Genomic DNA, 25,934 nt, shown 5'->3' on the forward strand with positions numbered 1-25,934 from the left:
AGGTATCCACACAGATAAGTACCGCCCCCTGCCCATGACAGTACTCCAGGGAGGAGGATCATCACTGTTGGCTTAGTGACTTTTTTTTTTTTTTTTTTTGGACCACTTGACCACCAGGGAAGCCCGGCTTAGTGACTTTTTAATCCTTCCACAACCATACCAAGCGAGTAACTATCCTTTGCTCACACACAACCTAACAAAGGTTAATCTTTAAGAAAATGAAGGCTTTCACATTTTTGATGCCCTCACTGATATGCATCCTCACGTGCCCATGGTAAACTCTTCCTTCTAGATCATCGTTTATCAGACATCAGAACAAACTTCTGATGAAAAAGAACCTTAAAGGTCAAGAAACATTTGCAGCTTCACACTCCCTCCAGCCCCGTCTCCTTCTGCGGGAACCAGAGCAGGAAGCAAATAACGCATGTTAAGATAGGTCTTTGGTTGTTTAAAAGAAAGGCACTATAAAAATTCAAGATATGATACTTATTATTCTAAGCAGAAAACAGATTTCAGAACAAATGTGAATTCTTAAATAAGGAGACCAGCTCAGATGAGAAAGTCGTTTTTCAGTTTCTCTTATATTTCATCAGTGGAGCTGAAAAAGCTGCATATAAACCCCCTAAACCGCACCATGACCACCGTCCGCTCAACCCTCAAATAAGAAAAACATTACAGAAAATCCTGTTTTAATATGTTACTACTCACCCCTCTCATATCCGATATGTTGAGTTTCATCGTATGAAACATGTTTAGTGCAGCCCTTCCAATTATTTTTGCACTATCCGTTGCCTGGTCAAGAGTCACAGTCCTGTAAGTGATAGAACTAACTTTTTTAAAAGAACAAAAGCTACATTCCATATGTATTCCCTGGTACCTCAGTAGTATGGAACGGTTTAAAGAGTTAAAGTTGTAAAGCAAGTTATCAAGAAGTTTAAATTTTAAAGTATTAAATATGATCCTTAAAAAAGTAGGAGATAGTCTTCCTTTCAAGGAAGCCAATAATGCTAAATTAATTACATTGGCAACAAGTGGGAAAAGAAAAATCAAGAACACTGGGACTTTCAGAGAGCTGGTCAACCAAAAATAAGTTGAGAAAAATGTTTTAAAGAAATGTACTTCAGTTAATGTATATTCAAATATAAGCATATTATGTTGCAACTAAAGCCTGAGCAGTAAATACAACGTTTTAGATTCCCAGAGATGTTTTAGGTTGCAAGATTATCTTTGTTGAGGTACGGTTAATATTCAGAAGAGAAAGATGAATCTCCCGGATTCTCCTGACTCTGTTTTCAACATGTGAATACGCCCAGTACACGGGCATGCGGATACAGAAATGTGTGGATACCTCTGAGGAAGGAAGTATGGTGGCGCCCCGTCTAAAACCCAGAGAGACCACAATATGCAATTTTTACATCTGTAAGAACTCCTCAAGGGGGACCAGAAAATGTGCCAGCAATATCAGGTGCCCAAGACTACATTTACTCTCCTTTTTCAGTACTATGAATACATTATGTATTTATCTATGAAAAGTACCTATTTCTCTATGGAAATCATTTGCAAAAAATTTCCATTGGTTTGTTACCTAATGATTACCTTAAATTTATTTCACACAGATAAATAGAGAGTAACTTAAAAGCAAGATTTGTAGTGGGCCATAGTGGTTTAAACACGTGTTTATCTTCATTTCTTTCCAAAACAACACTAAATGGACTTGAAATTATTTTTGAAAGGTGTAAACTCTTAAAAGATAGAAAAAGGACAGAAGACAAGCGTAGAGGAAAAATGTCAGCCATAATTTAGAATACTCAAATGCCTGCTAAATGCCTAAAACAAGGCACCAACTTTGAGATAAGCCAATTTATGCTACAGAATCTCAGAAGAGCTCAGCAATTAGAGGTGTCAGATACGTCTGAAAGGAGGGGGAGAGAATACCTGGGAAGCAGGCTCTCACAGCTGGCCATCCTCCTTCCTGGACAGCTTCCCAGAGATGGGAATGTTGACACAGAGAAGCTACAGGGGGCGTCAGGCACAGCAGAGGACGAGCGAGGCCCCTCGCTCGGAAGCAGCACAGTACACCCGTTTCTCCACCCAGACCCCTCTCCTCCTGAGTAACTAGAACACTAGCTGTCACCGGTCCATCTTCTCACCCATCCCCTGGGTGGAACATGTCACAGGAAGAACCACAGACACTGCCAGCTGGTTGTGGTAACCAAAGACCAAGCCCCTCCAGCCGCCCTCCCAGAGTGAAGCCCCCTGGTCTGCGTGTCCCACTGTGAGTCCAGAGGCTCCCACAACATTTCAGCAGTTCACATATAACAGCCAAGAACTGTGAGATAGATAAATGCTTGAAGAAAATCTCTGATATAAAAGACAGCAACCAAAACAGGAAAAAAGGAACTCAGAGAAACAGACTGACACTGGGAGTAGAAGAACATTTAAGAGGTAAGAGATAATTCTGCATCTTCCAAAGAATAAATTCAAAAACTCCAATGTAAAATAAAATGTTAGTATTGATAGAAATGGTAAATTTAATACCGGCAAAGTACCTGGCACGAAGACAAACTGATACCATCCCAGAACACCTGTGATAAAGAGAAGATCCTGAAAGTTCCAGAAAGAGCAGATCTCCTATCAAGACCAGGCAATCAGAAGAGCAGTGAACTTCTCAACAGTAACCCTGAAAAGATGATGACAATGGAGCCTTTAAATGAGGAAAAATGATTTCTAAGATATGTTTATAACCTTTAAGTCAGCAAACCACTGGGCATGAGGATAGACAGGTTTACACCCATGAATTCCTTCTCAAGATATGAGACCAGGGATCTAGGAAAACAGGGATCAACACAGAGAAGGGACACCCCACGACTCCAACTTTTCAGCAAGTCTTAAACAAATTCAGACCCGAGTAGCAGGTTGGGGGCCCCAAGAGAAAGGCCTCCAAGAAAAGAGATCACAGTAACAGACTTGCTGATGTGTTAAAACACAGTCACAGTGGAAGGCAGTCTGGGGATAAACTCAGTGGCAAATTCACAAAAAAGCAAGCAAAACGAGATACTCAGTAACTCCAGGAGAAACATATTCAAGAGGAAAGAAAATGTGATCCTAGTGGACAATATGGACCAGCTATGTACAGTATGTACATGTCATAATAATGGGACAGTGGACCGTGACTGAACCAAAACCCACCGACCTGACTGGGGGCAAAGGAAAGAAACACGTCTGGGGAGAAGAGCAACAGGCAGTGGAGGACAGAAGGGAGAAAATCCTCTTCTACAGTAGAAAGTCACGCAAACGTTCTGCAAGACTCAAGACAGAAACAGCAGTTTAAGTATATATCTAGAAGTACGGATATAAGTATCAGAAGAAACCACAAAAAGGCTGAAAAGTATGGTGCTCAGAGCTGGGGAGAGGTGCAAAGGACTGGAAGCTGGTATCTGACCTTTTCAATTTCGTTTATCACATTTAAATATATATAATATACATATATACACACACACACAATTCAAATTAAAAGCACATATACAGAAAAGAACTCCAAGAAGGAAGAAGTCTTTTCCCAAAAGGAAAACTTATAAGAAAAATTTTCCTAAGTGATAATCGAGCCACGATCTCAATCTACATGTGGCTCTTTGACTTACGCAACTTAAATTTTGTCGTTTCGATGACAGTATCAAAATGTGCCTGTGAGTCACGTGATTGCCATGTAGCTTTTGATTAAGGCCAATTACAAGAGATTACAGAATAATTATACACTTCTGAGTTTCCTAAACCACACAGGACTTCAGTTTGACTACAGCACGGGTCCAGACTACTTCTGGGAAGGGCCAGATGGAAAACAGCTTGTACTCTGTTGTCTCTTTCACCTATTCTTCATTTTTTACAATCTCTTATATAAAAATCATTCTTGGCGCCCATGAATCATGTAAAAACAGGCCACAGGCTGGATGTGGCCCACAGGAAGTAGTTTGCCAACCCCTGAATTAGAGGAAATACAGGATCAGTATTACAATATTTCATAAGCTCTCACCTAAAGCATTTCTTATGCAGTTACAATACCACCAAAACGTTAGGCTTAAATTAATGGCTTACAATCGATCTACATCTTATTACGTTTACAAAATTACACTTGTTTCAGTTAATCACGTGCTATTTATGCCTTATGATGTCTCATCCAAAGATATTTATTTTAAGTGCATGGCAAAATGTATACTTTACTGCCAGCAATGCAGGCAGATTTCTGAACTGTCCTGTGTGAATATCTGTGGAAGAAATGATACTGTATCTGAGATTTGCTTCAAAAATATAACTAGGGGGAAGGGGAGGAAGGATGGTGCAGGTGCCCACCAGCAATTGTGGAGATCAGGTGAAGGGTACATGGGGTTCATTACACTGTTTTCTCTACTTCCATGTTTAAATTTTTCAAAATAAAACTTTTTTAAAAGTTTAGGACAAAAATGAACAAATACCAATAACAGCAAGCAGATATGTGCTTACCGAAAAAGCTGAATATTATCCTTGAATTGGGGGAAATAAAGTACAGTTAAAATCCCAGTTTTTCTTAATGCTGTAACTAGATTTTTGGAATATCTAGATTTTCCAAAAAAGGATTAAACGAAGGCTGATTTTCTTACTGTGCTTAGACAGGGGGAGCCCCTAGGTGCTGCTGAATGCATCACAACATACAGTTCTCGGAAACTGTGAGGCATTTTAGAACGCACAGACAGCGAGAAGAAACTGCCACACTGCATTCTGTCAGTCAACCAGAACTTTAACAGCCAGGCACGTGTAGTATAAAATGGCACACACATCTGTCTGTCTGTCAACCAGAACTTTAACACCCAGGCGCTGTGTGGTGTAAGATGGCACACACAGGATTAGGCATTTGCATATTGGCCACAAATCTTACATGCAGTTTTATGTTAGTGGCCCTCACATAAAAAAAAACACCAGGGTTTTAAAATGCCTTCTACCAGTTTCCAGAGACCGCCATAGTCTGATTCACCTTCTCACAAAGAGAAGGCACGCCTCCCTGAGTGACGTCCGTGTCTCACTGAGGTCATTCTCTCAATTATTACACTGACGTCTCCCTGCAAGACCCTTCCACCAAGTCCACAACCGCCTCCCTTTCTGTCCCTGCACTGAACTCAAGACCCCAAGAACAGTCTGCCCGGTCAGGGACACACAGACAGGCTGGCCTGGAAGCTGGCAAGTCAACGTAGTTCTGAGTCTTGAGCTGAGACCTGGCTCCGCAGGACGTCCAGGAACATCAGCGCTTTGCAGATTTTTATTCCTACTCTTCCTTGTTTTTTTTTCGTTTTCCATTAATTGTAATAACCTGCACTGAAACATCAGTGTCCAATATCCTTTTTAAGATAAGCTTACCTGGTGATGTTATCACAGATTCCATGGCCTCCGAATTTCGCAGTTTCTACAGGGGCCCCCGGCTTTCGCGCCATGATCTTGAGAGTCAGGCGTTTACCCTTCATGCCAGCGGCTTCAAGTCGCCGTTGGATTTCTTCTGAAAGACTCAGAAGAAAAGCTTCTGCTTCTTTTGGCTACAGAAAGACAAACATAAAAAAATACCCTCCATGTTATTTTCCTACATGCCTAACAATTCTTCTCAAGTAGATTAACTTTCAATATTAAGCATGTGTATGGTTTAGTGCCCTGCTCTTGTCTACTTAAAAACATTCTGCCAGTTCTGGGAACGGCAAGAGTTTTAAGACTTAATTTCAAGCATCAAGAGTCTATGGTCTAGTTGGAGAGACAGGACTATGTGAAAATATAAAGAATATAAGGTAAAACCTGTGAAGAGAGCAGTACCTGGGTAAACCTTATTCCATAGTTGATCTCAGCTGAAACAGATTTTCTTTCCTTTTCAGTTCGAACTGGTCTATCGTCCAAACCACGGCAGAACCTATAAAGCATCTGACCTGTTTTGGGACCAAATTCTTTCTGGAGTCTTGCCATGGTCATATATTGCAAGTCTCCACAAGTTCTAATTCCCAAAGATGTCAACTTGGATTCCATTGAGCGTCCAACTCCTAGGAAAGGGACAGTTCTTTAATTCTGCATATAAGCTATTAAAAACAATTGAGCATTATGAAATAACTATTCATGCACAAACAACTAGTTTAAAATAATCTCCCTTAAAATTCTGAAGTGACATAACTGAAGCATCTCATAGATTGAGAATTTTTTTTTTTTGGTTGGTGCAATCATACTAGTAAACTTATTTTTAGAAGCCACTTCTCAATTTGGACTCTACCTATAGGTGAACCAGAACTTTTCAAGTGTGTATGACTAAGTAAGTTCTCCAAAAAAATGTTATTTTTATTTATTACTGAGTAAAAAAGTTTTCTATTTACAAAATCAACTAAGTTACAGACTCGTTTAAGCTAGTCTATAGTATGACTTACAGACATACTAGGAGACTCAGGAATGTTAGGGACTCTACTATGACTTTGGCGAGGACCAAACTTCTCAATGGTTCAGCCACATTTTCTCTGAATGGGAACTAGAACAAGAAGTCATGACAGAGGTCCAAGCCCACGGTGCTTGCTCTCATACTGGACAAAGTGGCACAAGTGACGTGGGGATGAAGCTTCCTGAGCAAAGTAGCAGCGAGGGGAGGACAGATGTCTTTTACCAACAAAGATCCTCTCCCTGGAAAGGCAGTCAGTGTCCTGCAGCTGGGCCAGCGTGCAGCAGCCCCTCGTCACTGTCTGCAAGATGCAAGGTTGGAGCCTCGCCCAAACGATGCTCATGAGCTGTTGCTCTCCATGTGCCCAAAAGCTTAACGAAGGTACATATGTCTGGGAAAGTGATTTAAGAGTAACCTGGGGGAACTAAAACTCTTATTAAAATGGTCTCCACACCATGAGATCAGTATTGTCCATCAGGGAGGAAGACTGCGGTCTGGCCCTCTGTAGGATGTTACCAGGGGGCTCAGAGTGGAGTCTGGGGTCACCTATCTGTCACCTTTATTGTTACTTCTGGCTCCAGTTCTCTGAGTGGCCCTAGTGGGGGAAGGAGTATTCTCGTCCAGGTTCTGCCAGGAGAACCTCTTGGAGCAGTTACGCAGACACACGGTTAGGAGGGAGGTGGTCAACTTTACAAAAGGTCTATGACCACAGAGGTGGGCGAGACAAGTTTAACCCAAGAAAATCTGTCCCCTAATGGAAGTCAGATGAAAGGTGTTAAGGGTGCTGTATCCCATTTGTGCCATTTTCAAGTTCAATTCAGAACAGAGAACAAGCAAGAATAGCAGAGTCTGAGTTAACAACAAGAGAACCCTCCGGATGAAGACCATTCACAAAAAGACGAAATTCTAAGTGAAACCTATTGGAGTATTTTTCAAGATGGGGAGGAGGAACCCAACGAAAGGGACAAATCAGATACGAGGGTGGCCAAAGCCAGAGACACTCTACGCAGCTGTTCGTGTTCAGGGAACGCTTTCTGTCTCTATTTTTTTCCGTCCCATCATTGCCGCAACTCCCCACCCTCAAGATGTGATCATGTTCTTTCCCTGACAAATCTGGGCAGCCGATCTGTTCTCCCTGATTTGCAAAATCAGCAAGAGGCAATAATCCTGCATTAATTGTGTGCACTGGGATGGACAGGGGGAAAACCTATAGCTTTTGAGAGTCTCTTGAGTATACCAGAACACAATTATTATTCACTAAGAGGTACAAAAGAAAGACTATTACATTAAATACCACCAACCTAACCACGATCAACCTAATCTAACTGAACTGCCCTCTAGGGAAGAAGAGAGGTTCCTCTCCATTACAGGCTCACCTAATGGAATGGAATGGCCTGAAGTTGAGTGGGGGAAGGAGGCATATGGATGGTCTACCTCTAACCCCTATGACGTCTCCACAGGGGGGAAAAGTTGGCTTGGAATCAGCACCAAGACCCCGAATGGGTGCTAGTTTGATTGCTTCGTGTGAGCGTTTTTAAGGAAAGGAGGCCCCTCTAAGGAGGAAGTAACAGGGTCTTGAGAGTCACATTGAGTGCAGCCACCTAGAAGGGAAACATGAAGGAGAATGTGCAGCGAAGAACCAAGGTTCTGAGAAGGAGAGAAGAAAACTGAAGCCGTGGAAGCTGCCAGTGAAGCCACTGGACGAAGATGTGGCACCTGTCCTTGAAGGGGAACCATGACCCCAGGCTAAGAACAGCCAGGAATGCCTCCTCCCGGCACCCGGACCTTGACAGTCCAGAGACGCTAGTCAAGTTCCAAAGAATCAACCTTTGCCATCTAAGTTAGCACCGCTCAGCAGAACTTTCTGTGGTGACGGAACCATTCTCTTCTGTGCTGCCCAATTCAGGAGGCACCCGCCACATGTGGGTAACTGAGCACTGACTGCAATGTGGGCGGTACAGCTGGGAAGACGAATTTTAACTTTATTTAACTTTAATGAATTTAACCTAAAATTTTCTAGCTTCACTTGGCTAGTGGCTCCCATATCAGGACAGTGTAGATGGTCATGTACACCTACACGGCCGCAGTGCTTATCTGACACGAGAAGAAAGAGCTGGAAACCTCAGAGTGGGTGCACACACCCAGCAAAGGATGGACAAGGGGCAGAAGGTCCTACAAGCCAGGGTGGAAAGCCTTGCGAAGAGCCACAGAAACAGTGGAGAGAGCTACCGCATTTAAACAGTTGCTGGGGACAGTCCTTTCTTTCATTAGCTCAACAGCTCTCGCTGGTAGTTTGTTTGCTAGCACAACGTGCAGTCACTACTCTGGGGCGCCTTCATAAACTTACCAGCATGTGCTCCCCTTTCACGCGGCTGCAATGATTGTGTGCCAGGCACGCCGTGTGCTCAGTCACCGGGCAGGGCACACAGGGACAGAGGCAGCTGGCGGGGGACAAGCGGGGAGGCGCGTCTAACATGGACCCGCTTCTGGTTATTGGTTACAGAGCAGAACTTACTCAAAGCATGTGCCACAAAATGTTAATAGTCACCATGTATTCACCTTCAACTATCTTCGGGAAATGACAAATTTTTAACAAAGATGAACAAGTTTCCTTCTTGTAAGAATTCCCGCATGCGTGTGGAGCCTGCTTTCAGAGGGCAGCTCGTACTTGAGATGCGTTACCATCTCAGGGCAGGAGTAACAACAGAAAAGGCTGACGTTTTACATACTGAAATGTTCTAAATCTTCCTGAAAATAAATTTGGGGATTTTTATAAAAGTCAATAGTCTTACACGTGAAAATCTCTCCAACAATTCTGGGCGGCCACAGGCTACAAGCTGGTTCTCACGGAGAGAGGAGCAGGGGGATCGCCAGAGGAAGCCTATCCTGGCCGCCCCCATCTCCCCCAGATTTCAAGGTTCTCTTAGGAACTTCAAGGCTGTGCCTAAGAACTCAACCGGGACACATAAACCCACACGTGCCCTTCAAAAAGTAAAGTCCTTCCAGCCAGGAAGCAAATGAAGGTGAAAGGTAAGATGACTAGGTCAAGGAACTAAAACTAAAACCTCTCTGTTTCTGTGTTTAAAAAAAAACAAAACAAACAAAAAAAAAAATTACAAGAATGATGCAGTAGAAAGATGGCGCTGTGGACGGAACTGTGTCTCAAGATACCCATGCTGAAATCTTAATTCCCAGTACCTCAGAATGTGACTATAACTGGAGAAAGGTCCTTCGTAAAGGTAATTAAGGGAAAAAGAGGTCATATAGGTGGGCCCTAATCCAGTATCACTGGTGTCCCTATAAGAAGAGATCAGGACACAGACGCACAAAGAGAAAACACCATGTGAAGACACAGGGAGAAGACGGTCACCTACACGCCCCGGAGAGAGACCTCAGAGGAAACCCAACGGGCCGGCAGCTCATTCGTGGACTCTAGTCCCCAGGATTCTTGAGGGAATGAACTGCTGCTGTTGACGCCACGCAGTCTGTGGTGTTTTGTTATGGCAGAGCCTCAGCAACACATGCCCTTTAAATACACTGGTTCCTTCTTATATAAAACTGCAATAAGACATGTTATTAAAACTCCTAAGTTGTATTGTCTAATAAGGTAATTTGCTAGCATGATTTTATAAGGTTACTCTTCAAACTTAACCTCAAACTGACCATCAAAATGTCATATTTCACATTTCTGATACTACCACATTCTTGGATGTTATTTACTAGGGAGTCAGGAGGCTTCAGAACTAACCCATCATAAAATGGCATTTGGGTCATTTAATATTTTTGGCCTATAACAGAAATTTCTAAGTTAGTTCAGATATACTTTTCTTAGACTTAAGAACATGCATCTAAAAAATACCACTAAATCCACTGTTAAAAGTGTTAAAACTTTTAACAAATGAATAAAAAGAAAACTTTTCACCAAAAGTATACTCTCTTGAACTTTCCCACCACAAACACCTGGGAGCTTTGTGAAGCTAACGCAGGCTGCTTTACAAAAACAGGAGAGGATGATCTGAAATGGTATCCTGGATTACTACATGGCTTAGAGAAATTTCTTAGAAAGAGGTACCTACCATAGAAAGCAAGTCTCAATATTTAATAATTGTGAAATGAACTGCCCTACACACAAAAATTACATCTGTTCAAGGCCCCAAAAGGGCAACCATTTTCCAGTTACAATGAATTATACTTGATTTCTCCAAAGAGAAAGGTTTTTACACGCTAGGTTAGCTAGCCACACTACACAAGAAAGTAAGATAACTAAGCATCCTGCCCATTAGGTGAGAAAGGTATGCCTTTTTGGACATTTTACTTCAGCCTGAGTTAACAAAATACAACACTTCATTTTAGGTTTTCTTCTCCCTAATATGGTTTATATATTTTCTACTTTTAAAACTATTTGTTTAGTAAACTCAGAAAAGTATCACTAGTTTGGAAGGACGATTTTGTAAATAGGGGAATCGATTTTCAAAACTTCACCTTGGGTCTAGAAGTACACTATTTCAATTTTGATTTATTTAAAGGACCAAAAGTCAAGTTCATCATATTCTTTTAAGTATGACTTCTTAGAATTCCTTGATCTTGGTACTTGAGAAATACTTAAATACTTAAAGTAAAACACATGAGAGGCAAAACTAAAATGTTATATTAAGGTTCTGATAAACCAACTGAAAGGATATTCATTGTGGAGTTCTAAATTTTGTTTCCCATGGCACTCAATAAAAGATGAAAAATTTTTAATTCATTTTTTAAAAAAGAAAGAAACATTATACATCTATGAAAAGCACTAATGAATACTTACAATAAATAAAAGTTAAAAAGAAACGATTTGTATTTACCTGGTAGATTAGTAACTAGCTGACCTCTGATAAAATCATCTACTTCTTCTGGTTTTAAGTGGTACTGGCCATCCGGTTTTGCTTTCCTAGTTGCCATTCTAGCCAGGAGAATATTAGAACCTATACATTTTTTTTTTTAAAAAAAGAAAAGAAAGAAGTCATTCAAGAAATATTCACAATTACTTTCAAAATTTCTTAACAAAGACATCTAGAGACAGGTTACCTATCAAATTTCTAAAGAGAATGAAAATAATGTGCAACTTTGATCATTTCAAACACAGTACAAAACTGGCAGAATTCTGTTAAGTATTACAGATTATAACCAGCATGGTTCCTGGACAGATGTTACCTTCTGTTCCAAAACACGTGACATTTCAACATCTCCTACCCAGGTAAAGGAATAGAGAAAACAGTCCTAATCTAAGATTGGAGGTTTACAGGAACTGTGGGCAATGACCAGTAATCAGTTCATTTTACCAACCAATGTTTATCTGTTTGTTTGTTCTTGGCTGGCGGGATCTTAGTCCCCTGACCAGGGATCCAACCCGGGCCCCCTGCAGTGGAAGCGCAAAGTCCTAACCACTGGAAAACCAGGGAAGTCCCTCATTTTACCAACCAATGTTTATCTGTTTGTTTGTTCTTGGCTGGCGGGATCTTAGTCCCCTGACCAGGGATCCAACCCGGGCCCCCTGCAGTGGAAGCGCAAAGTCCTAACCACTGGAAAACCAGGGAAGTCCCTCATTTTACCAACCAATGGATCCACACTGGGTAGAAATAAGGCCAAAGAAATGCCATTGGACTTGGGGAGGAGAAGCCCAGAGAACCAGATGTCTCACTATATGACCAGAACACGTGGAGTAGAAATTGAGGGTATGATATGAGCGTCTTAAAAAAGGAGACAGACAGTGACAGCGAGGTCCAAGGTGTGTGAACGGACACAGACAACTAACGCAGGGCAGAGAGAAGGCTACTGGAGCCCGAGAAGGTATCAGGCATCTGAGAAATACCTAAATGGGGTCATATGAACTTCTGTGTAAATAATAAAATCTCCACGAATTACAGAAGACTTCTATAAAGCACATTATCTTAGTTTTACAGGAGACTTACATTAAAAACAGTGTGTTTTCCTAGGGTAAATGTATAGATATTCATGAAGAGAAAAAGTACTGGCAAGGCACATTAAAACGATAAAAGTGGTGAGTTCTGAAGAAAAGAGGGCTGAGAAGTGGAAACATCATTTGGGATTTTTGTCTTAATTACGTGCTTGAACTTAAAAGGACCTATTCATGTCACCCCACTTGTAAATTTAAAGTAAATACAATTTACAACAAAGAACTAAACCTGTGCCTGACAGTGGACTCCAGAAGGCAAGTCCTAAACGAACGCTGAGGAGGGGGTGCAGGCCACACGCCGGGGAGCCGGAGGGGAGGGACGCTGTTAATGTGTTCCTCACGCTCTGTACGTTCTGCAGCTTACGACGTTCTGACATCTTGAAAATCCCTCCGACGGGGAGGGCCTGCCCTCCCAGGGCTGGTTAATCCCTAAAGACAGCAAGCAAGTTCCTGGGGGTGCGCCTCTCACACCCACGCCAGACACCCCAGACACCCCAAGAGAGGCTCATCAGACTCACACACAGACCCCAAGAGAGGCTCTGGCCGAGGATCTCCCCTCACTCCTGCTTCTGCCTCCAGACCTGCACGTGGCGCTCCCGCACGAGGCCCTGCGTGGGGCTGGACGCCCTGCCCTCCTCTCGGGACAGGTACCCAGTAAAGATCTCCTATGGGTAGAGGCACTGGGCTCGCTCAGACAAGAGGGACACGGGGAAGCTCAGGGTGACAGAGGGGGCTCCAGAGCACACAGCTGCGAGAGTCGACAAGAGGAGGACCAATGATGGCAAGGGCTGAGGAAGCAAACACGGCTTAGAGACAAAACAGAACAGGTGGGGGGAGGGGATAATGGGGTGTGCGTGTGGATGAGTCAATAACAGCAACTTCTGGCCCCGAGAGAGTGAAGACAGGGCTGGCTGAGCGGTCCAGGAAGCTTCAGAAAGTAACTGAGTTACCACAAGACGCAACAGCATGGAACTCCAAACCCCACTCACACTGCACTGCCTTAAATACCGCCTCTGTTCACTTGAAAAAAATACTGTTGACATACATTGCATCCAATATTCCCCATTTCTGAAGAACAAGAAATATTCCAACTTGTTTATTCCAAAGATGTTATCATTTACTTACGTTTCCAACACTTTCATCTCATGCTTTGCCCAACTGTGAGCCATGCCGAGAACTGTTTCAGAAGTGGGAGACCTATGCGGTACGGTGATAAAAACGAAACCTAAAGATCACTCCTAAAAATCAAGCGGTGTTCAACGGTCCCAGAGCACTGCTTTGAGGAAAATGAGTAGTACAAGATACGCTGGCTACTAACCGATTCCCACAGAGGCAGCGCATTTAGTCTGGTCTTTGATTTCCGTGCGGACAGCATTTGCAAATTCGTCAGGAGTGAGTCTGGTCTCTGCGAGGATTTCAGTGATGTCTACCAGAGCTTCATCACAGCTGACAGCTTCGATGCTATGTGTGTAGCTGCCAACACAGAGCAAAGGCAACGAATCACAGCCACAGCTTAACATCAAGCAGCCACATGTGGCAAAACAGGCTTTCCTATGGCATCTCTCTTTGACATTTCCTTACAAGACTTAAAATGCTAAAAATATTCGCAGTTTAACTGAACTGGCCCAAGTGCCCCTATTTAGTCACTTAACTTTTAACTGCAAAGTTAATCAATGTTTTCTTTTTTTCCGTATTAACTACCAAAAATACAACAGAAATGACCATTTCAGTTTCCCTATACTGAGAATACCGTTGTAAACCTCTCAAGAGTTGAAAAGTAATAAGTGAATTGGAATTGTCACAACACTTAATTTCAAAACTGTTCAAACACGATTTACCAGAATCCTTGAGGAACAGAAATATCACACAAATCAAACAAGCAACTGACAGTCTCCTAAACAAAAACGCCCAGGACACAGCAGGATATGATGGTGGCCAGTCACCCAGACGCCTGTCTAAGACGCCAGCAACACCCCCTGCACGTGGAAATGCTCTGGGTTCTGACTGTTGCTGCTGTTTGGTCACGATCTACTCACACAAAGGACTGTTTCAATTCTCCACAGAAGAGGAAAAGGAAGAGAAGAATCACCACGTGGCTCTGATGCTAATTAAATATGTGAACCACAAGGCCAGCAGAGGCCTCGGGGCCAGAAATGGATCGCCAATAATCCACCTGGTAAAGTCCCAGGAGGGCCAGGCCTCGCCTCTCACTACACCTTACTGTAGGTTACGAATCAGATTAATTACTATCAATAATCATTTAAGAAATGAGTGTTCTGTTAGGCTTAACTCCAGAGAGAAATCTGCAAGAGCAGAAGGGTATTCCTGATATGAAAGCTGCTCTGAGGCGTGGAGAATATGAAGCAGAGGCAGGATTTCCAAAGGTGGAAGGGGAACAAGGAATTTCTTCCCCCAAAGAACAGCCACGTGCCACTAACAATGTCTCCACCCACTAAAATTATATGATAGCGTCCACCAAACCCCCCGATCCGAGGTGCAGGCTGGCTGCCCGCTCCAGGGCCTCCGTAACCAGAACACGCAGCACACAGCTCAGCCACCCGCTCCCAGCCCACACGCGGCGCTGCTACTGACCGCAGCTTTGGGACAGGACTTGAAAAGCACTCTCTCCACCTGGTAACACTGACGTTCCCACATTGGGGTCTTAAGGACAGCTGTGATCGTAACTGGCTTGTCATTCAGCCCTAAGTCTACAGACTGATGCCAGATAACTTCACCTGCCCCTCCATGTTTCTCTCTCCTGCTAAAGTAAGCTCGTCAAAGGCAGAGCCTGGATCTGACTCCACTCTCATAGGACTGGCAGCATCAACAGTGGTTTGCACTTGGTAGCTACTCCATAAACAGGTGTTCAAAATAACGCGTTAAGAAAGGAGAGGAAGAAGTGAAGATAGAGGCAAGAACCTCCCTTAGAACATCAACACAGCCCAAGGGTTGGCGGACCCTGGTCTGCTGTCTAGAGACCTGTTTTGGTGAATAAAGACTGAAGGGAGCAGAGCCGAACCCACACCTCGTCTGTGACTGCTGCCACTGTCCACGGCAGGGCTGAGCAGCTGGGACAACGACCTCATCCGGCCTTTTATGGAGAAAATATGCCAACTCCAGCTGTAGAGTATACAGGGCCTGACATATACTTATCTAAAATTTAAAGTTTTGAATTAATATTCAATATACCTACACTGTAAATATTCTAAAAATTAATCTCTTTTTCTCAAGCCAACTAATCACCCACCTTGAAACTACAGCTGACCCTTGAACAACACTGGTTTGGACTGCACGGGACCACGTATACCTGGATTTTGTCAGCGGTAAACGCTGGAGCGCTACGCGATCCCCGACATGGAGGAGCCACAGGGCAGCTGCCACGACACGTGGCGCTCCACCGCACGGAGGACGGCACCGCACCACCCCAAGCTGTGCAAGCGTCAGCTGTACTGCTAGAACCTTCTATGAAAGCTAACTTCTGGCGTCCCGAATGACCTTAGAGGACACAGGGTTTGACAAGGTCTCTACTTGTTAACGTATAGTTCTCATTTTAAACAAAACCATAATTCAAATGTAATAAAAGAGAATAACCAGGTTAAAAACTCCCATCCTTCAGCTGTCTAGTTCCACGGAGGGAAACCTGGAACCGCTGACGAGAAGTCATGCAGGCACAGAATCAGACTGACATCACCACCAGGGAGCAGCGGAACAATCCCAGCCGTGCAAACACGTCCCTGAGGCCTGAGCCCTGCTCCGGGAGGTGCTCGTGGGGAGGAGAGGGGGCCGTGACACCAGAAGGCAGAGGAGCAGGTTCCCGGAAGAGAGGAGCGTCCAGCAAAAGTGACCCCGACAGGCCTGGGGAAACTGTTCTCTCTTCAACATTAGGTAAAAGCAGTAAAGGAACAGACAGGAGTGTGAGCACAGCACACAGTGTACCTGGCCAGTGTCTCATACATCGTCCGTGCAACTTCCTTATACGCGTGAAAATCATAGGGGACAGCCTGAAGACTGGGACAAAGTTGTTTCGCTTGCCCGAAAAACATTCCATTCCTAATGCCAACTTGTCTAGAGAAAGAACAAAATACAGCGGAGGTTAGACTAGGAATTTTTAAATGCCAAATCAAGTAGCAAATACTGATAGTATCTCCCCAAGCCACTGATACACAATTTTCATTTAACTCCATTTTCATGAGGGGTAAAAAACAGGCATTAAGACAACTTACAGGTTTGTTTTCCCCCAAAAGGAAACTGACAAGATTGTCTGAGGCGTGTAAGTGACACGTGCAGATGTGCCCAAGCACGTTATTCAAAGGCCAGGTGTGGCTCCTGCCTCTGTGAAGACGGCTCCTGAGACTCAGCCCTCTGGCGCCTGTGCAGAGATGCCAGCATACCGCACGTCGGTGACACCACAACCACCGCAGAGCAGGAGCGTGCCGTCAAAACGGTCTGCGTCCCCTCACGCGGGGCCCGGTTTGGCCAGGGCTCAACCCCCCAAAGACAAAGAATATAAACAGCAGAGCCACACAGAACAGCGCTACGCGGCAGACAGACACAGTGCACTCATCCTATCGCCACCCAGCCCCCAAGTGACCGATTCCAAGCTCCTGCGGTGGCTCCACAGGGGCTGAGATGCCAACAGCTTTGGACATGGTGGGACTTCACTCTGGGCAGGGGCCAGGGTTCCAGAATTTTGAGGGACCTAATTGAAAATGGTAAATTTCAAACCTTTTGCGTGTCTCCACGCCCCACTTACCTGTGGTAATTTGGAGCACAAAACTGTAACCATGGAATTATACATAATGAGTACAATTCCATGTTACTACTATGCAATGAATCGAAAAAAAATCTTACAGTAAAAACACAAGCAGATAATAATAAGCAATGTTCCCCCAGATTACATACTCATAGGTGTAAATACATCAAATGGTTACTTTATACATCCACCCAATAAACATTTACTCAGTGCTCACTTAGTACGGAGGTGTGCCCTGTGGCACAGAGGCCTGTGGCGCCTGCCCATCCCAGACCACCAGAGAGCCAAGAAGGAAGAGACTCCGCCAAGCCACTCAGATGAAAGAAATGCGAAATGACATGCATTTTTAATGTATATAAAAACAATAATAGATCATCAGACTGCAAAGCCCAGAGTAGATGAGAAATATCTAATAAGAGGGAAAAATGACAGTAAAGGAAGAGCTGATTAACAAATCATGGTGAAGAAAACAATGCTTTCATTCATTTAACAAAAATTTATGTCTCGGGCACTATGTGAATAAAGCGTATCCCATGACATCCATGAGGATGACCTGCACTGGCCTAGGAGAGGACGGATTCAAGGTGACGGACCTGGTTCATAAGGCAGGGAAGTGTGTGCAAAGGAGTTCACAAGTCTGCAGAGAAGTGCATAGACAAGCTGAAACGTTCCAGTAATGCTAGATACATAGGTTCAGCATGTAAAAAAGCTAAACTTACAAATTAAAGGTAATTATTCATTTTTAAAGGAATGTCTTACATAATTCCTGTAAGCACAATACTCATATTTACAATAAATTCATTTTCAAAGTTTTCACTTACACAAAAAATTTCAGGGACATATTACTTAGAAAAATGTAATACATCAACTTATGTACTCATGCACACCTACATCTCACGGAGAAATGTTTGGGGATCACTAGACACTGTAAGGGAGCTATGAACAAAAAAAGGGTAAACCTCAGAGGCTTCCCATAACTAAGGGAAGCAAAAGACCTTGAGTTGGTGGTTGGAAAATTAGACTTGTTTCATATAAAATGAGTAGGAATTCCCTGGCGGTCCAGTGGTTAGGACTCATCACTCTCACTGCCAAGGGCCCGGGTTCAATCCCTGGTTGGGGAACTAAGATCCCACAAGCCATGCGGCACAGCCAAAAAAATAAAATAAGATAAATAAATAAAAGAAGATAAATGAGTAAAGACAATTACAAAACAGCTTGAAATAACTTCACTACAGTGACATTTATTCCTCTCAAGTGAAGTCCCAGGCAGCAAAGACTACTCCCAGGTTTAAAGTGAAGGCAGCACACTCCTTCTTCCACGTGCTGTATGCTCAGACAACGGCATTTGGCGTTGCATTAGACAATATGAAAAAAAAGTAACCAGTAAATCACCGTCACTGTCAATTCAATATACCGAAGGACATCCATACCACTAATTAAGGACTGTAAAGTGTCCTTACAAAAGCACGTGAAAACAGAGGTTTAGAAATGATTTGCTCTTAAAAATTTATGATTCTAGGATATTTGTATATCATTACCTATCCGTCTACATTATTCACCTTCTAACTTACTATGTATAAAGCTAGTTCTCTATGGTAAGTATGAGTACATATTCTGACCTACATATACACATTCTACCTTCCTATGACTTCTACCGTCTCATGTTCACGTTCCATCCTTTGCTGACCCCGTTACTATAAAGTCTATGTCTACTGAAAACTCACCAGTGCCTAAAGCTGGGATGACCACGCCCACAACACAGTCCCCACGCCAAGCCCAGAAACATTTCTCTGATCCAACTGTGAATATACTTATTTAAAAAAAAAACTACTCACTTAAGGAAAATATAACTATTAGATAGCCACACACACAAAAAAGGGTATTCAAGAGACCTTCATTAGGAATAGCCTTCTAGAAAATGAAAAATTACAATTAAAGGACAAAAACCCCATCGCTGTGGGTTTCATGTTTTTCTTCGCCAACTAAAACAAATTCATTTTCATCACTTTCTGCATCTTCTTAGAATAAACATCTGCCCTCTAAGCGACACTCAAATGGCTTGCTACACAGCATCTGGCCCTGGCCCTCATATATCGTCACCCACCCCAATTATTCTGTAACACATTCAGCTTGACAATCGCCATCTGTGGTACAATACAAAGGCACCATCCAAACACCAACAGAGGCCCGGAGCCCAGACATATCTGTGGCTACTGGACTTGAAAGCCACCAGGAGTTGGCAGTGCTTCTAACTTTGAGGTGGCCTTGGTGCTCACTCTCCAGCCAGCGTCCAACCTGGGCCGCCGGGAGAGAAGGGAGATCCTGCAGAGGCAGTATGGAAAGGCGGCACTTCCATTTCACCACCAGCAAAATCCAAAGACTGAGCATGTGTTTCTGGGTTTCATCATACCCTCCAGATACAGGACACGATGCCCAGTCATCATAAGCGCATTGCCTGTAACTCAGCAGGGGGGAAAGACTAGCCTACTGAGCACAGCGTACAATCAGCTCTAAACCGCCTGTGCTAAAAAAACCATAATAATGCAAAATGTATTTAGATCTGACGTATCTCTTTCATTAAAGTAAGGTTCAATTCCTTGGCTACATTATCAACTAACAATGAAAAAGATTAAAACGTAATTCTGTCAATGAGAAAGGCAAAGTTAGTTCAGGAGTAAAAGTCTGACAAGTCATAAACAGAAAATAATTTAAAATATTTTACGACTTCCCTGGTGGCACAGTGGTTAAGAATCCGCCTGCTAATACAGGGGACAAGGGTTCGAGGCCTGGCCCGGGAAGATCCCACATGCCACGGAGCAACTAAGCCCGTGCGCCACAACTACTGAGCCTGTACTCCAGAGCCCACAAGCCACAACTACTGAGCCCGTGCGCCACAACAACTGAATTCAGCCCACGCGCCTAGAGCCTGCGCTCTGCAACAAGAGAAGCCACTGCAATGAGAAGCCCGTGCACCACAACGAAGAGTAGCCCCCGCTTGCCGCCACTAGAGAAAGCCCGCACACAGAACAAAGACCCGACACAGCCAAACATAAATAAATAAATTTATATAAAAATTTTTTTTATAATTATGCATGTCTGAATATAATCCTTTTTTCTTAAATATCCTTTTTATAAAATAATTGGCAAGATTTAAGCAAACCACTCTGGTTAGATGATGTTGTGTTGAGATACTTTTTGTTCAGACTGGACTTGCTTGAATAACCCCAACTTTAAATCAAGACTGAAAAATGTTATATATTTCAAGTCGTTGTATGCGGTTAATGTTACATGTCAATTATAACTCAATTTTTTAAAAGTATGAATGACTAAGCCATAAAGACACTATCTAAAAAAAAAAAGGCTGAAAAATGTAGCTGATGTGACTTGACTCTGTTTCTATAATTAGTAAATACTTTAACACTTGCCAGCAATGTGTAAATAAATGCTTGCTCTTCTATAAAGGTAAAAATGTTTGTGTTCAGTTATAAAGAAAGAAAAAACAAAGAATACTCTTTTAAATTAATCACTTCAGGGGGCTTCCCTGGTGGCGCAGTGGTTGAAAGTCCGCCTGCCGATGCAGGGGACACGGGTTTGTGCCCCGGTCCGGGAAGATCCCACATGCTGCGGAGCGGCTGGGCCCGTGAGCCACGGCCGCTGAGCCTGCGCATCCGGAGCCTGTGCTCCGCAACAGGAGAGGCCGCAACAGTGAGAGGCCCGCGTACCGCAAAAAAAAAAAAAAAAAAAAATTAATCACTTCATTATTACTCCATTTTTACAACTATAATAATCGATTTTTAAAAACGATTAATTTTTTGAAAGCATGAGGAACATATATGTGTCTGTTTCTTCTAGTACTAAAACAGCTGGTTGTAATTAGGATTAGTGCTAACAGGTTGACAACACTGCAACTTTAAGTGAGGAGATATTAGTCATGCCATTATGGAACTGTTTAGTTATAACTTAACAGGCAATCAAGTTTTAACGTTAAGTTAAAAAAAAATACTATTAGGATGTTTAAATAACAAGGGATCCTGGTGCTAAAAGGGAACGATCAGAGTAGATGACATTAAGGCCCTCTCCTATTCAAGAATATCTAATTCTTTAATTCTATACTTCAAGAGACAATGGTTTAAAAACGACAATGTCCAGCTTCTTTTGGTTTCCACCATAGGACCCACTGGTTCATCAGGACACTAAGGTATTTATTTAAAGTTATCGAGCATTTGTGAAGGGAAAGAAAAGGAAACTGAAGGGATTAAGGCTAGAAAGATTTCTTTCCATAACATGTTTCTAACATTTAAGTCACAGGCTTGACCAGCATGTCTAAATCCACTTCAAAATATTATATAAAAATGATTAAGTAACTTAATTATTCATTAAGTATTACAACACCCTTAATTTCTACATACCTGGCTTCATAACTACAAGATGCGATTTCAGCCTTTGACAAAACAGAATCAATTCCATTTGTTTGTGCGGAATCTTGATTCTCCCACATCGATGAATCTGGTATTTCTGCTTTAAAAACAAAATTTAATGATTGTGTGTTAAAAACTGATTTTCCTTAACTTTCATTCAAGAAATTTGTTTACCAGTCCTTTCATATATAAATGTTCAATAAATTCCAAATATAGTTACCTCCATTGACATTTATTCCCTTATTTAATAAAAGAAAATCTATAACTAAAATGGTTTGCTTCCAGTACATTCTTCACCAGCAGTCAGACATAAACTTATAATAAATCGAAAGAGTTCTGTTTTAACAATAGTTTTAAAAAACATATACCAAAAGATAAGTATAAAATATCCCTTTAAGTCTGTTGAGACAGACAAGGATGAAAAAAGTGATCAGGAAGATAAACCCCCTCCTACAGCCTCAAAAGGATGACACAGCTCTCTGGAATGGGAAGCAGTTAGTGGGAAATACAGTAAATTTCTCTGAATGTTCTTGCTGTTTCTTAAAAACTATTTGCAAAATTTAAAGCTAATTAACAACATTTTCAACAAACATCAAATTCCTTCCTACAAGTCATTTGATCAAAAAATAATTTAAAAGGTCATACACCATAAGAAGTTCCATCCTAAATCTAAGCTTTTTCTTTTGAGCACACATCACGTAAAAGAGCTTCACAGTATTATCCCCCCTTCCAGGAAATTCTACTTCTGGCTTAACAATGCACGTGCAATTAAAAACATTCAAGTGAGATGAGACTATCACTTGCTCTACAGACTACAACTCTAGCCTAAAGAGTAGAGCTCACAAATAAGGCTCAATATCCAAACCAAATTGACAGATTCACGCAAGAATATTAAGGCACTCAGTCTAGAAAGCCTACTGACCGCACGTCACGTGACATCACTAGCCAGTGAGAAACAGATGAAAACACAACTTCAGCTATGTCTCTTGGGATACTACTGAGTTCCAAGAAGAATATGCTTTAAAAACATCTATCCTCAGTCACAGTTCTACTATTCTGAACAATCAGTAAAACAAGACGACAGGACTTCAGCTAATTCTAGACAAATCTATTTAGACTACAGTGTAACAACACGTAACGAACAAGCCCAGTATTTATCTTTTTATTTCAGAGACATAACGTTCCACAAAAAAATCAGTCAAGTAAAGCACCAGCAGGTAAACACGGCAGGGTGTCCGGCTCTACGAGCTGTAACAACTCTTCCTGGTCTGACCTCAGTAATCATCAGCTTTCACCCAGCTATGAAACCCACACAAGCAATTCTGGATTCTGGCACCCATGCATACGAAGTATAAGTGCGAATCAAACTCTGAGGATTGGCATGTTAATGGGGTCAAATTCCACTTGCGTCCAAAATAAAATCAGCAGAGTGTACAATCTGAGCCATGATTTCTGATACACTGTGACTGACAGAAGCTGTCCTAGGACAAATTAAAGACAGAACACAGAGCAGACAGCCCAGTGTTCTGAAGGGTTTTGGAAGGCTAAATAAATATCAGCTTTAACAGTCCATTACTCTAAGCTGAAAATCTGTAAGAACTTTGGGGCTGTCAGTATCACAGTTCAACAGGGGCTGCTACTAAACCAAAAAAGAAGAGCTGAAGCCTGAACGGCCACAACCAGCTGCCTTTCAAAGGTGCACCCGTGAGTTACGCCTTGTGAGTTATGGGGAGTTAGGTGACTTATATTCGAAGGGCTAAACAACCTAAGAACTTGTTTTGAAAATCACGGAAAAGTCATGCTTGTGGTGAGAACAGTGTCTGTGGTCCCTGCTCCCAACGCCCTGCCTGGGGTGGCACCTCGCGTTCTCTCCTCTGGGCGGGCTGACCTGGTCCACAGCGCGGCAGGGTGCGTGGTCCCTCCACGAGCGGAGTGAGTTGCTTCATGGGAGATTCAGGGAAATGCAGGGACACACTGTCCTCACTGGAGGGCAAAGTAGAGAACTGCTCATCAAAACTCGACAAACTAGACGGGCACATGGAGAATGTGGAGGAACGGTTGGAGAAATCAGAGGCCAGGACCCAAGTCTGTGAAAAAGAAATCGCTGAGAATAAATCTATGACTAACACGATTTTAAAAACTGTTGTTCTTTAGAATGAACACTGAAGTTGTTGAAGGGATAGGAGACGTCTGCATTCTGGAATTCAGGAAGGGAGAAAAGGCCCCAACCATGAAATTCTGAGTATACATGGATTCCAAATTCAAGATCGTCAACGAGAAGGCTCGCTGCTAAGTACTGCTCAGGAAGCAGCTGCCCAAGAAGCCAGGGATGGAGAGCCCTGGTTACGCCAGTCCGATTAGACAGAGTCTCTGAATATGACAAGTAAGAAACTAAGTTGCGATAAAGGGCTAAAGATGCTATTTGTTCTAATACTTTGCCTAGACATACAATCCAAAACATTCGAACTGAATTTTTTTTAAAAGCTACTGTACAGAAGGCAAACATTCTAATTCCTAAACTGATCCTCAATATTTTAAAATTTGGTGTCATATCTAATAATAGGAGCCAGAGAAAGAAAGATCAGAGAATAACAAGGAAAGAGGAACAAAAGCATGGAAAAAAAACAAGTTCCAAGTATAAGCCTAGCTGCAACCAAACTTTGTAATAGAGGACAATCTATTCATGTTATATGTAGCAAATATTTTGGTAAGATCCTAATGGGTCAAAAGGCTTAGGACGTACATAAAAGTGAATGATATTAAGTTAAAGAGAGGGTATAAAATATGAAGTATCATATTCATTTTTTCTAGTGATAGGAAAATCTATTTTTGACAGTTTTCAATGGCAAGTGAAATTTCAATACTTCTCCTAATATATACCTTCTGGTTTACCACTCACACTTAGAGGCAGAGGGAATGTGAGTTATAAAAGGTCATTACAATGTTATGAACACCCAGTGGCTACACTGATGAACACAATTAAGTAACCAATGCCAGAATTCTGTTTATAAACTGTTTATGGTCAGATCATTTGTGATGCGAGGAAAGACAGAAGAGGACCAGCTCTCTGCTGCTCTAAGGAATGTGTAGATGTAGACTGTAAAGTAAGGACACGTGTGCAAACACAAGATTCTACCCATGGGAGGAGCTCTGAGTAACGAGAGATGCTATGAACGGTACACACAGGGTATTATTCTTCCCTCTTTAATGTTCATCCAATATTTTACTGAGTGCCCAATGCGTGACAAGTACTGTGCATTCCCTTAAGCTACTATTTGTTTTCCAGAATTTTAGATTTCATCTTTAAAATGATACCACACAGAAAAGACAAAAAGAAAAACCAACCTGCCCCCAAACCAAACTACTAATACTTAAGAAACTACCCATATTGTCAAATACCATAATATAACTAAAGCTCAACAAGCTCAATATTTCCTAACCTCAACATCTACTCACTTCACACAGAACGCTAGAATCCTAAAAATTCTCTTAAAAGATTTAATGACCGGGAAAAGCTTTAGGAAATCTGTAGAATACAGGTACCCATGAAGCATAAAGATGTATCTATAATTATTTTCCTTTGTACCTATAGCATGTAAACAGATAAACACAACCAGCAAGAGGAATGTAATCCTGAAAAGGTTCTCAGAGATGTCTACTGGCTTTCCTTTTGTCTTAATTTCATTAAGAGCATTTCTAAAATAAGCCCAAAGTTTTATAACTGAGAACTAGAGACCTGAAATAATTGGGACGAAATTTAACTGCATGCCTTCCATTCTACTGCATATCTAATTTCTATTTCCTGATTAACATTTTTTTGAAAAACTAACTTAAAAAAATTTTGGCTTTCCAGACATCCATGAGGAAACTGATCAACGCCAAATAATTTCACTTCTAAGCAAATATTTCTCAGGGAATTTAATGGGGGTGTGGGGGGGAGAAACATGAAAATCTTAACAGCACTGTGATTAGTATAATTTATGATTTTTGTTTACTAATAGCCAAAATTTAAGAGCCAGAGAGGCAAGAAAAAAGTTTCTCATATGAAACAGGTTCAACAAAGATATGGGGAATGACTGCTGGCACTTATCTTCTTATTCCAGTAAATTAAAGCCTTACTGTTTCTCACTCCACTGGCTCATACACATCTTCGGCAACACAAACCTTAGTGCCCTTACTGGGATCCATGACCAAACAACAAGTAATTAACTTCCAAGTGGAGAGGCTTCCACAGAACGATGTCCATGATTTTCATCCCCAATCTAAATTTACACAAAGCAAACTAATCACACCTTTTAAAACAGTCTTCACTCTCTTTCCCAGGAAAGTATCGTTATCCAATTCAACAAAGCGTAACTATTAAACCACTCATTTGTACTGCAT

The 25,934-nt window shown here is 42.1% G+C and overlaps 1 protein-coding gene across 6 annotated transcripts in view; it reads right to left on the reverse strand.

The window, feature by feature from the left end:
* Positions 1-25,934, reverse strand: part of REV1 (REV1 DNA directed polymerase) — a 73,626-nt gene that overhangs the window by 5,549 nt on the left and 42,143 nt on the right. For 3 of the 6 annotated variants that reach the window (XR_003003095.1, XM_024743723.1, XM_024743724.1), the window contains 7 exons: positions 21,543-21,651; positions 16,317-16,445; positions 13,699-13,853; positions 11,269-11,388; positions 5,827-6,047; positions 5,386-5,558; positions 709-811 (listed from right to left, as the gene is read on the reverse strand). Coding sequence is in view for 5 of the 6 variants with exons in the window: in XM_024743723.1 (XP_024599491.1) it covers positions 709-811; positions 5,386-5,558; positions 5,827-6,047; positions 11,269-11,388; positions 13,699-13,853; positions 16,317-16,445; positions 21,543-21,651 (1,010 nt within the window). In the remaining variant the exon portion in view is untranslated. Of the gene's footprint in view, positions 1-708; positions 812-5,385; positions 5,559-5,826; positions 6,048-11,268; positions 11,389-13,698; positions 13,854-16,316; positions 16,446-21,542; positions 21,652-23,439; positions 23,639-25,934 lie in introns of all 6 variants that reach the window. The other 3 variants (XM_024743727.1, XM_024743726.1, XM_024743725.1) reach the window with 3 other exon arrangements.

Source organism: Neophocaena asiaeorientalis, unplaced genomic scaffold (assembly GCF_003031525.2).
Source record: "Neophocaena asiaeorientalis asiaeorientalis breed wild unplaced genomic scaffold, Neophocaena_asiaeorientalis_V1.1 scaffold114, whole genome shotgun sequence".
NCBI lineage: Eukaryota > Metazoa > Chordata > Mammalia > Artiodactyla > Phocoenidae > Neophocaena > Neophocaena asiaeorientalis.